The following is a 12,041-nucleotide window of genomic DNA, read 5'->3' on the forward strand; positions in this document are numbered from 1 at the left end:
ATACCCATCGCAATGAGTCAGGCTGCCATCTGTTGATTAACCCTCAAGCTGAGAAAGTTGTCTATTGTCACCTTTGTTGACTGTGGTATTCAGTTTCACATTATTACTGATTGGTATGATGTGGCTGGTTTGCGATAAAGCCGGTCATAAATCTTCACAAGAACAAGCCTGTTGTTTTGAGTGTTAAACCATGAGGAGCACAACAGTTTAACTCTCTGTCTATGATTATGGTTTACTTGTTTCCGACCTGCGAAAAGAATTGTCTCCCGATCTCCTCGGTTTTGCATGTGACTGTTCCTACAACGATATTGATTTTCATAGTGGGTGAATGTGTTACATGTGTATCCCATCAAATTAACTGGCATGTTTATGAAATGGTCTCTCCTCGTAGGTGTAGCTAAATAACCCCCATAAAGCATTCAGGCCTACTGTGTAGTGTAGGCTATGCTTCTTTTGTGTGTGCTCCATTTATGATGTATTGAGAGTGCTCATTTGGCCAGTTAAAACCTTCTTTGCAAAGGAAACATTGTGATTTCCTACTAGGGAGCAGTAAAGTAGAGATAGGGTATGGGGTATAGGATACAGTGATGTCGAAAACCATGGGTGCTTTTCCGTTGCTAGTGGTAGAATAGCATCAGACAGAATGTATATCTTCTTGTGCTGGGAGTTGCATTACATAATGAGGATTCCAGTTATATATTTTTACCTTTGCTTAAGTTGGTACGTGTTGATTCAGAGCACTGACTTGCTTCATTGGGTCTTATAACTGTAGGTTTCAAGATGTCAACCAGCAGGTTTGCAACCTCCCTGCGCACGCTTCAGCAATGTTGGAGAACCGATGCCTCCTAGAAAGCGGCCAAGAGCCGCCCTTGGTCTCTAAGCATCTTCAGCCGAGGTGTGCTGCAGGTTCTGAGATGCCAGCAAAGGCAAAATAAGGAACAACTGTGACGGCAGTATCATGGTTTTTCCATGTGTCTTTGTAAAGCTGCCGTTTTCGCTGGGTCGTCCTGGCATCTTTGTGGTTTGCCTTGGTTGCTTTCTCTTCCTTGATGGCTATATACTCTTGAGGAAACTTGTGAGAAAACTGACATGTTGTGTGTGTGGCAAGAACCTCAACCTGTCAAATGGCTGGGGTTTACTAATGCTTCTGGCTTTGATAATAGTGATATGTATTTGTGGCTGATGTTGGGTCAGTAAATTAACATATAGTTTGGTTTGCAAAATTATAGTGGTGAAATCGACCTGAGGATGTTTATTTCCTCGCCCACATTTGTTACAGGGTCAGCAATGTCCCTGAGCTGGGGCTTACTAATGCTTCTGGCGAAGAGAAGGGTGCCCAGCATATTCAGACGAAGCCACAGGAATCATGCATTTCCTTTTTTAGGAAAGAAAAAACAGGTATCATGCATTCCAGTTCAGGTTTTTAGCTCACTAAATGCGAATGAATTTCTATGAATCAAATTCTGGGTTGATGGAGCTGGTGTGTGTTTGCATTTGGTTTGCCATCCTTTTGTAATGCTTCTTGGGATACTTTCTATGAATGCCCAGTGTATATACTATCTTTGGCCTTTTAAGGATAGTTCTTTTTGGATACATCTTCTTGAGTGAGTTAAAAACATATCCCAACTTTATCAAAGGGCAACAAACTTTCTTATGATTGTAATAATTATTATGCCCATGAGAAATCAAAATAAGCATCTTTTAGCTCCAGTTTGTTCAGTTTATGTCTTCTGTATCAAGCATGGCCATTATATTTCATGAATCCACCAGGATAATGTTTTCTAGGCTATGCAATACTCAAAAAACTGTATAGTATCTTTTCATCTAAATGAACAAGTGGTATTTTGTACCCAGTAGGTCAACTTGTCTTTTCATCTATATGAACATATCTTGTATCCAGTAGATCAACTACATAATATCTTTTCACTGTATTGTTTGAATAAATCCTCCAAAATGCATACACTGCACCAATGAATCTTGGTATTTTTTAAATACTTTCAGTTGATTCAAAACGAAATAATTAAGATAAATGAGCTCTACTCCATACTTGAGAGAGTATGCGATTTCAGTTCGAATTCCAAGCCCTGTACCCCTTACTTCTAGAAATCTACTGCTATCTTAAATGTAGATGATGACAAAAACAATGGTTAGATGTGCTGAATGCTTGTAATAAAGAAATGGGAAGAGTAGGAATAGGGAAGGAAAAGAATTATTCCATGCACAGAAACATATGCATATCTCAATGATTTAGCAACTTTCCTCGATCAGATGTCCCGCTACCAGGATTCGAGTAAAGTCTGTTCATATCTCAATGGTACTTACTAGTCTCTTGTATATAGAATCATCATGGCCCACTTAATTATGCCTCTTTTTCAGGCACATCCCTGGTAAAAGAAACATATGCGAGTGGATGCTACGAAGAAGTTTCAGAACACACCATCTGAAATGATACAATGTTTCTTTTTCTTCCTACTGACTACAAAATGGCATCGCCCCATCTTGCGCGTGGACCTTGCAAGAATGTTGACAAATCATCTTATGTCTACAGCCCTGCAAGTCATCTTGTGTTTGAGTTTCCTAGATGATTTATGCATGCGCATGTGCCCACATGTAAACTCGAAGTAGTTGTAGAGCTACGTACTACTCACTCCGTCCCAAAATGTAAGATGTTTTTTGACACTATAAGTGAGCTTCAGACCATATTATTTGAGGTTGTGTATGATCTGGATATATTTGTGTATATGTGGCTTCTACCCCTGGAACTCTGCCACGCATTCGAGCTGTTGTGGTCGGTTTATCAAATCCTGTCATCAGATAATTTTATTAATTTGTATGAGTTCTTCCTGTGAAATGTGATGTCTGGCACTCATGCTTTTCAAAATATTTGCACTAATTTTTCATGTGCATTGTGATGCCAACCTTGGTACTACACGCCCTTGTCCCCAATGATGGTAAGTTTGATGTAGAGCGAATGGGTGCAGCGGCATTTGCTTGATTCGTGCTGCATCAGGTTAGATTAGAAGCAGATTTGAATCCAAGAACACACTGATTGTCACTGCCCAAGATTTTGGTATCTAAGGAATCTGAAACCAAAAACTCTCTGACAGCAACACTCCGATTCCAAGACAGTTGTTACAGTGGGATAGCATGGTCAGAACACAGGATAGCATGTAATTATACGAAGCCTGAAACGAGCGCAAGAAGCAGCAGCAGCCAAACCTCTAGGACGAGGTGAAGTTGGTGCCCTGCCCATGATGCCAGCCAAGTCTGAAGCTACTACCACAGCCACAAGACAAGACGATTGCTTCCGCTCCATGGTGCACCAAATGTGCATAGAAGCCTCATCTTGTTCAGTACAATTGGACAGCAACTCACATTTCATTTTCCTCAAAACCAACTTGCAACATTTAGTTGAAGAACCTAGTAAAAATCAAATCAGCGGCACAGAAATGAATTCTGGATCTCTGTTTGGGTCACGGAATTCAGTTCTTACGACCAGCGAGCAAGCCCAATCGTCAGCAGGCGTTCAGCTACTCCCATAAAATTCAGTAACGATGCAGTACTACATGCAGGTAGTAACACGATTTGAACAACTAAAATACAAATGGCCAGACATTTCAGAAGAGTAGACAAGCAAACATCGGCCAGACCATCACCGATACAGACATAGTACCACCACTTCAGTTCATAGATAGATATCGGTTTGCCAAAAGCAGCAACTTCAGTACAACCAACGAGCCAACAAAGCGTTGGCAATCACCCAGCATACGTACTACTACACCACTACTTTGCAGAGAGATAAGATACAGAGACCAACTAGAGGGGACGGGCGCATCATCAGTCTAGGAGGAGGTGAACTTGGTGACGGCCTTGATACTTGAGAGAGTACGTGATTCAGTTCGAATTCCAAGCCTTAACCCCTTCCTTCTAGAAATTTACTGCTATCTTAAATGTAGATGATGACAAAAACAATGGTTAGATGTGCTGAATGCTTGTAGGTAAGTTTGATATATGAGCGAATGGGTGGGGCAGCATTTGTTTGATTGATTCATGCTGCAGCAGGTTATATTAGAACCAGATTTGAATCCAAGAACACACTAATCGCAACTGCACAAGACTTGGTATCTAAGGAATCTGAAACCAAAAACTCTCTGACATCAACACTCCAATTCCAGCACAGGGATAACATGGTCAGAACAAGTCAGCATGTAATCCTTCAGAACAAGTGTCTAACCTCCGAAGCAGCAAGGCAGTACAATTGGACAGTAACTCACATTTCACTTTCCTCAAAAACAACTTGCATTTGCCATTCAGTTCCAAGTACTACCCAGTACTGTAAAAATCAAATCACAAACACAGAAATGCACCATCATTTCTAAATCATCACAGAATTCGGTTCTTCCGAGCCAACCGAAGTGTCAACGGGCATTCAGCAACAGAACTCCCATAAATTAACAGTGATGTAGCACTACTCACAGATAGTAACACGATGTAAGCAACCAAAATTCAGTTTCAGAAGAGTAGACAAGCAAACATCAGCCAGACCATCACTGACACAGGTATAGTACCACCACAACTTCAGTTCTAGATAGATATCAGCTTGTCAAAAGCAGAAGCTTCGGTCCTCACAACCAACGAGGAACGAGCCAACGAAGCGTTGGCAATCACCCAGCACAGACTACCAGCACTACTTGCAGAGAGATAAGCAGAGTTAACAGAGATGCAGATACAGAGACCAACTAGAGGCGACGGACGCATCATCAGTTCATCAGTCTAGGAGGAGGTGAACTTGGTGACGGCCTTGGTGCCCTCGGAGACGGCGTGCTTGGCGAGCTCGCCGGGGAGGACGAGGCGGACGGAGGTCTGGATCTCCCTGGACGTGATGGTGGGCTTCTTGTTGTACCTCGCGAGCTTGGCCGACTCCCCGGCGAGCTTCTCGAAGATGTCGTTGATGAAGGAGTTCATGATGGACATGGCCTTGGAGGAGATGCCGATGTCGGGGTGCACCTGCTTCAGCACCTTGAAGATGTAGATCTTGTACGTCTCCACGCCCTTCTTGGCCTTGCTGCCCTTCTTCCTGCCCCGGGTCTTCCCCTCGCCGCCGGCCTCCTTGGACGCCGTCTTGCCCGCCGGCAGCCGCTTCTCGGCCTTGGGCTTCTTGCCCGCCGGGGCCTTCTCCGCCGCCTTCTCGACCTTGCTCTCGGCGGCCGGCTTCTTGTCCGCCTTGGGGGCCATGGCTGCTGCTGCTGCTTCGGAGGTAGGAGAGGGGTGAGGTGTTTGGCTGGGAGGTGGGGAATTGGTGATGGGAACAGAGGCGGGGGTGGGGAGGGTATATAGCGGGGAGGAGGTGCGCGCTGATTGGTGGAGACGCCGGTGCCTCGGATCGATGACGTGGACGGGATGGTAGGCAACAGGAAACCAGCCGCGGCTGGCGGGAATTTTGGAATTTTTCCGCGGGGTGCTGCACCGTCCGGTTTGGGGGCGACTAAAATTGATTCACAGCGAGTTGTTACTGGGCTGAAGTTTTTTTTTTAATTAATAACCATGTATATTTTTTTTCATAAAGCAACAATGCTACTCCAAGGCTGGGTTTCCTGTTCAGTACAATTGATCCACGTTGATACAACAAGAGAGCACGAGATAATATAATTGTGCTGAAATTTTGCAGAAGATACTCCAAATAAATGAAAAATGGTGCTCAGCCTATGGAGGCCCTTGTAGATGCCAACGAAACTGCTCACCACGAGAAACCCAGCAACGCCAAGGCATGCACCGGAGATCTATCGGATCCGGAATGCACCATCGCATATGGGCTTTCCGAGTCAGTGGACAAGGCCGGCATAAGCACCATAGCCCTCGTCTTTGTGACGAGTCGACAGGGGATTTTCCCATGCTTCCCATCCTCCGCATCAAACCAAACTAGTCTTTACCTGCTAGGTTGTGCGCCTTCTGCGAGCCATCCTCCGCATAAGCACCATATTTTTCCCGGCATGCTCCACTTATATCTTACAAAAAAGGTGTCTATTATTTTATTTTGCAAAAAATTTGTAAGCTAAAAGATGTAAATTGTTTTTGAAAACTCTTGGATTTTAAAACGGCTGCAAATTTAAAAACCTTATATTTTCAAAAGTATTCTAAATTTCTAAAAATATACATGGATTTTAAAAAAATCACAAAATTTAAATAAAGCTCAAAATTTTAAAATTTCCCACGAAATTTAATAATTTTCATGAACTGTAAGAATATTCAAAAATTTGTAAATATTCATGAATCTCCAAATATGTTCTGGGATTTTTTTTAAATGTGCACAGTTTTTTACAATATTCGAATTTTTAATAAATCTTCATGAATTAAAATATATAAAAAGTAAATTAAAAATCGAGAAGAGAAGAAAAATAAAAAAAGGAAATAACAAAAACTAGGACAGACACCTTTAGTGGCGGGTAGCGGGCTCCAGGGACCTCCATAGCCCCCTACGGACTAGGAGGGTCCAAATCTAGGGAGCTTAGTATCTTAATTAATTAATATATATTTCATTAATTTTATTTACCTCGTATAAGAAAATAGAAAGAAAGGAACGAATATTTTATGAGTAGTTCAATGACTTAGATATAACTCGTTAGGAAGCAAAGTCTCCCACAAGAAAACTTCCCCTTCATTAAGTCGCAGAATTCAACCCTTGGTTAGCAACACCGAAACTAGAGCATGTCGAAGACAAGCAAGAACAATCACTCAGGACCCCAAACCGGCACGGTTGAACGAGCATACCAGGGCGCGTCGAGAGACTCAGATCAATCAACAAAATTTTTTTCCCACGGTGTCACTGGAATATAATCCCTTTTCATAAAACAAAACTGAATTTAGCAAAGGAGGACAGTAGGATTTTGAATTCATGTAGATCTCTGCCTAGCTTCTACGGTCATATGGTTGTAAGTTGGCCAAATATTACACACTTAATACCATATGCTACCTTTTTTTTTTGCAGGTAGTATATGCTAGCTATTTTATCCATCAGGTTTGGCCAAAGAATAACTTAGACCGACTATGTTGTTCGCCAAAGAATAACTTTCGGCAATAGGATTTGACACTTGAGCCGTGACCCTGAAGTGCGCGGTGATCGGCCCTCGTCACTCTCTAGTTATAACTGAAATTGGAGAGGAGTTGGACAGTCTGATGGAACTCATATAATGCTAATCCTAGCAGCCTGATGGATAATAGTGATGTTTAACTGAAGGTGTGCAAGGGGAGCAACTTCGCTGAGGGTTTGTCATGGGGGTGCTGCAAGGGGTGTTGGCATGTTCCTTGACTCACTCGAATCATCTCAGCCGTTGCCTAACTGAAGGTGTGCTGCTACAGCTAACTGAAGATGAAGACAGATTCACAGTTCCTGCCACTATCATTTGAGAAATAAAGTCTTGTTGCTGTAAAAGAAATTCTGTAATTGCACTCCATATCGAAAGTTCTAGCTCAACAAACAAGCAGAGAGAGAAATGATAATTCAAGTAACGATCTCCTCGATGAGGCAGCGGCGTCTCTTGCCGCCGATCTCGACGAGCATGGCCAGCAGGGCCTCGCACACCTGGGTGGCGTCGGCCTCGGCCCGGCGCCTGCTCCGTGTCGAGAACACCAGCCACGCGTGGTCCAGCCTCCGCTCGGGCCGCACCACCACGGACCCCGGCACCTCAGCGTCGCGCCGCGTCACTAGGCCGTCGCTGCTCTCCCCGTACCGCAGCCGCAGGTGGAGCGCGGTGACCGCCATCGCGGCCGACACCGGCATCACCACGGGCAGCTTCAGAGAAGCGAGCAATGACTCTGCATACTCGGACAGGAAGCGTGGCAGGGGTGCCACCGCGAGCAGCGGGAGGAGCTCGGCCTGGGCGATGCGGGTCAGCGTCGCGAGCACCGTCGGTGCAGTGCTGGCCTCCGTGTGGAAGGAGATGATCGGCAGCTCGTCCACCGGGAGCCTGTGCCTGGAAATGAAGTCCTTTCTCTTGTCGTACGTGAGATCCTCCAGAGCTCTCATGTCGCCCTGCGTTCGTCCACTTGTTAGGAAATATGCATGATATGAAATGTAATGAAATGAAGGGAACACAGACAGACCTTGATAAGTTTGCACACTATCAGTTCCATGATCCTCCTCGTCTCCCTGTCAGCGATCTGGCCTTCTCGAAGGATGTCGGAAGCCACTGGGGTGCCTCCATACGGGCTCTGAACCAGTGCCAGACCGGCAACCTTGCCCTTGAGCTCGGACCAGTACAACGAGAGTGCGGCAGCCGCATCGACTCCGCCCTTGCTATGTCCGAGGAGCAAAACCTGTTTGCCAGATCCCCAGTAGAGCTCCTCGATGTATAGTTTCAGTTCCCGTGCATTTTTCTCCACTGATGCCTGAACAAAATGGAAGGTAAGTGCAGACCTACAGGGGGTGACAGAACGAAACACAAACTTGTAAAGTATACACTGCAGAAAATACGAGGAAGATATGAGAATCAAAGAGACGGACATTCCTTGGTTTACGGCACATGCACAACACGAAACAAATATAGGTCGACAAACTAGAAAGATCTTGTATGCCACCCTGTTGAGCTGAATTACCTCACTATGAATCTTTGCAATATGGCAAGTAAGCCCCATCCTTGAAAAGAATCTTTTAGTGTTGAGAAAGTAAAGTGGACTGTGGTTGCTAAAAAGGCCTGCATAGAGGAACGCTGCGAGTCACCATCAAGCTACGACGACATAATAAGGTTATCTGTGAAAACTGAGAAAGATGTCTCACCAGGGATGAGCAAGTAAACCAGTGTATCAGGCAGGTAATGCATGCCATTTCTGAAAAAACACAACGCAATGCAAAAGAATAACTGAATTATACTCCTACTAAACACTATGCCATTTCCTTATTAACTGACACTTCACTAGGCAGGGAAAACAGTTCACCTGACATCATGCAAAAGCTCCTGAAAGCGAGATGTGCCATCAACTGAATAAAGCGACATTTGAGTTCTTTGCAACCACCCTATATCTTCAGAAGAGCCTTGTAATGTTGTCCAGAAACGGTGCAAGGACCTGTGAGCATGCACCAGATCTTAGCAACCATCTGCGAACAGAAGTTTCACTGAATGGACTTGAGCACTTGGATCAACACAAAGAAGTTGGAAGTCAGGAAAAGGTAACCAACCTGGTTAGTTTGGTATTAATCTCATTTACAAAGAGACTGCACAGCCCTCGCAAATGGAGTGCCAATCTTTCCCCCAATCTATAGCCACGCAAAATATAGGATGACCAGCTAGCATATGATCTGATAGCACAAAATTGCAAAGTGGACGTGAGAAACAGCATTGATCAAAACACATGGTTAGCTAGTGTGATAAGAAATATTACTATATGCAAGCATTAACTTTAACTTATTAAAGAAGGCACAGGAATACTAAACCTTTGACAAATTTCGGATACGCCATTTCTGAAAATTGTGATCTCAGATATCCTATGTGCAGCCTGTTCTTCTGTAGTACTACTAATGGATAACTCTTCTGTGGTATTGCTAATGGACAACGCAGAACTCTGTCCATGAACATATCTTCCAGTGTCAGGCAATGATCCTCCATAGTAAGCAGAGAATTGGACTTCATGCCGTTGAGGAATCCAATCAATGCACCCAAACACATTTTCTATGAAGAAAAAAAAATACCAGCACATAAAAATAAAGGAAAACAACTCAACAGAAACAACACTGTACAGAAAACTCCCATCTTGATCAGATTTCTTCTAGAGTGGATGAAACACATTCTTGCTAGTATCTAGTACCTAAGTATCTAAGAAACAAAGTCATATGCCAGAATAAGTTTGCTCTAGAGAAGGTTAACTGACAAAACGGTGATTCAGAATCAACAAATAAACAAGACAGCAATGTGTACTGTACTATCAGCAAGTCTGTTTCCCTGATGATTTAAATCGATCAAAACATTGTAGGCTGAGCTTGGTACCTATGAATTGTGTCAAGTGTTGTCGTAACTGCCAAGCAAGGTTTAGGATGCGCTCAAAATAGTCCTCCATTTGAGTTCCAGATAGCGAATAATGGCGAGCATATCACTCTTGCTGATTCTCTTTCGCCCTAGAAAACAGGATCGTATCAGCAAGTCAGCATGTACTAGCAGAGGAGGGTGTGTGCCGTTGACACGATATCATCGCTCCTTATACAGTCATAGCATCAGGCAAGGCGTCTTTAATAGCAACAATCCTAGGTAGTCTAAAGTAGAGTGGTAATACTGGTGCTCTGGTGCTCTGTTTTTCTCTTGAAGGTTCTAGCACATACATAATTCAGAATTAGAGTGCCAAAAGCTTAGAGTCGCATGTTGACACGAAATCAATCTACTGCAATTTTAGTGAAACGGCATTCCTCGTGGTCATACTAATGGACTCGTAACGATTTAGCGAGGAAGGAAGTCATTTTTCCATTCCGCAAGAAAAACATTACCATTTCAGCGGGAAAGTAGCCCCTTTCATAGTGCCGACACTAGTTGCACTTCAGGCTTTTTTGTCGTGGTTTTCTACTGCCACATAACTCGGCAAGAACACCAAAAGATTACAGCTGAATGAAGCAGATAAACCATAGCAGGCAACACCATGAAGGACTGAATGCTCTGTATACTGCCCACGCGAGCTCGAAAAGAATTCACGCCAGTGAACAATGCATTCGATTTGTGGTAGCTAATGGGAAAGGAATCCGTTCTTCTCCCCGGAGAAGAAAAAAAAACTCTGCCGTTTCAGCAGCAAGGCTACCCCTTTGCTGCTGCGCCCAGTAGACCAAAGAGCTGAACGGCAGGGCTAGGATCTCTCTGTCTCTCTCGGGGGAATTCCGTCGAGCACGGGGAGCGCACCCCATAGCCCGCACACCAAGAACACGTACCTTACCGCGGAGAGACTCTTGGCAGGCAGGTCGCCACTTTCCTTGGGACTCCTCCTTCCGTTCAGTTGAGGGCGATCAGATCACGACGCCCTCGTCCACATTTTTGCTGGCGCGAGAGGAGGGGGATGGGCGCGCGCGCGGGCGGGCGGGCGGCAAAGTCAAAAGCGAACTCAAGGCGATCCGGGAGCGGGGAAGGAGTGGGGCTCCCTTATCCGGTGACGCGAGGCGGGCAGACGGGGCGGGCGCGCATGGCCGCCGCGTGGGCTGCGCACTCGCGCCTTCGCCCGTCACGCATGGCGGCATGGGCTGGGGGCGGCGCGCCAGTATTTCTGGAGCGCGGTCACCGAGGCCGGTGGCCGGTCGGCCGGTCGCACGCAAACGCAAGCCCCTATCCACTGCACCCATCCCATTCACCGCTCTCGAAGACTTTCGGCAGGCCCTACCTGTTCCCTTCCAAAGGATTATATAAGTACGGGAAGGAGCTTTTTTTTTTCTTACTCCCGTTTGAATTGGTGTAAATTTTGCAGTACTTCCTCCGTCCGAAAATACTTGTCCTGAAAATGGTTGTATCTAGATTTATTTTAGTTATAAATACATCCATTTTATTCATTTTTAGAACAAGTATTTCTGGACCGAGGAAGTACTACCTCCGTCCTGGTTTATTAGTCCTCATTGTATTCTGTGCCAAATTTTGAACACCAATTTAACTAACAAAATGTTCATGCGTGTCATAAAAATGTATATCATTGAAAACTATTTCAAATATGAATCTAACGATATAATTTTTGTTGACATGCATTAACATTTTGCGAGTTAACTATTTGATCAAAATTTGTCACAAATTATAAAGAGGACCAATAAATCAGGACGGATGTAGTATGTATTTAGCTCAACGTTAGGCATTTTATACAAACTTTTTAATTTGAGGTCGCCTAACTAAACCTTAGGTTTCTTAAAAATATATGGTTTTTATCGTAAGCGTCTAGTAATCGTTTAGAAAGTTTCAGACTCCTTCGTTTCAAGATCTCTTTACGCAGTTCATGTGGGATCTTAAATGGCAAGTAAATCCTACTTTTTCACTCAGGTTTTCCTGCTTTTACAATCTCGCAAAGCAAAGGAGTTTTCTTTTCAAAGTATCATA

General features: G+C 44.3%; 2 protein-coding genes across 5 annotated transcripts; both read right to left on the bottom strand.

Annotated features, from left to right (window-relative positions):
- Positions 1-4,562: 4,562 nt before the first annotated feature.
- LOC125528660 (histone H2B.2-like) lies at positions 4,563-5,299 on the bottom strand. Its single transcript, XM_048693101.1, has one exon. The coding sequence runs from the start codon at positions 5,233-5,235 to the stop codon at positions 4,774-4,776; it is 462 nt and encodes a 153-aa protein (XP_048549058.1). The 5' UTR covers positions 5,236-5,299; the 3' UTR covers positions 4,563-4,773.
- A 2,076-nt stretch (positions 5,300-7,375) lies between these two features.
- On the bottom strand, positions 7,376-11,331 carry LOC125528631. 4 transcript variants are annotated; one of them, XM_048693081.1, is made up of 9 exons: positions 10,906-11,331; positions 9,978-10,105; positions 9,428-9,662; positions 9,173-9,292; positions 8,932-9,060; positions 8,774-8,823; positions 8,593-8,690; positions 8,101-8,385; positions 7,376-8,029 (listed from the first exon to the last, which is right to left on the bottom strand). In XM_048693081.1, exons 2-9 carry the CDS (start codon positions 10,045-10,047, stop codon positions 7,499-7,501), a joined length of 1,518 nt encoding a protein of 505 aa, XP_048549038.1. In that variant the 5' UTR covers positions 10,048-10,105; positions 10,906-11,331; the 3' UTR covers positions 7,376-7,498. The 4 variants fall into 4 exon arrangements, with proteins under 4 accessions (XP_048549038.1, XP_048549033.1, XP_048549051.1 ...); XM_048693076.1 differs by having other exon boundaries at positions 10,901-11,331; XM_048693094.1 differs by lacking the exons at positions 9,978-10,105; positions 10,906-11,331 and having other exon boundaries at positions 8,932-9,109; positions 9,428-9,443.
- Positions 11,332-12,041: the final 710 nt, after the last annotated feature.

The sequence above is a fragment of the Triticum urartu genome, chromosome 1, assembly GCF_003073215.2.
Source record: "Triticum urartu cultivar G1812 chromosome 1, Tu2.1, whole genome shotgun sequence".
In the NCBI taxonomy this organism is placed as follows: Eukaryota; Viridiplantae; Streptophyta; class Magnoliopsida; order Poales; family Poaceae; genus Triticum; species Triticum urartu.

Bases quoted from the DNA above. Each gene is read 5' to 3' on its own strand.
- LOC125528631 (XM_048693081.1), bottom strand. From the start codon at position 10,047: ATGGAGGACTATTTTGAGCGCATCCTAAACCTTGCTTGGCAGTTACGA. The intron at 9,061-9,172 runs GTTGGTTACCTT...GCATGCTCACAG, and splicing joins ATTAATACCAAACTAACCAG to GTCCTTGCACCGTTTCTGGA. The intron at 8,691-8,773 runs GTGAGACATCTT...TCCTCTATGCAG, and splicing joins GGTTTACTTGCTCATCCCTG to GCCTTTTTAGCAACCACAGT.
- LOC125528660 (XM_048693101.1), bottom strand. From the start codon at position 5,235: ATGGCCCCCAAGGCGGACAAGAAGCCGGCCGCCGAGAGCAAGGTCGAG.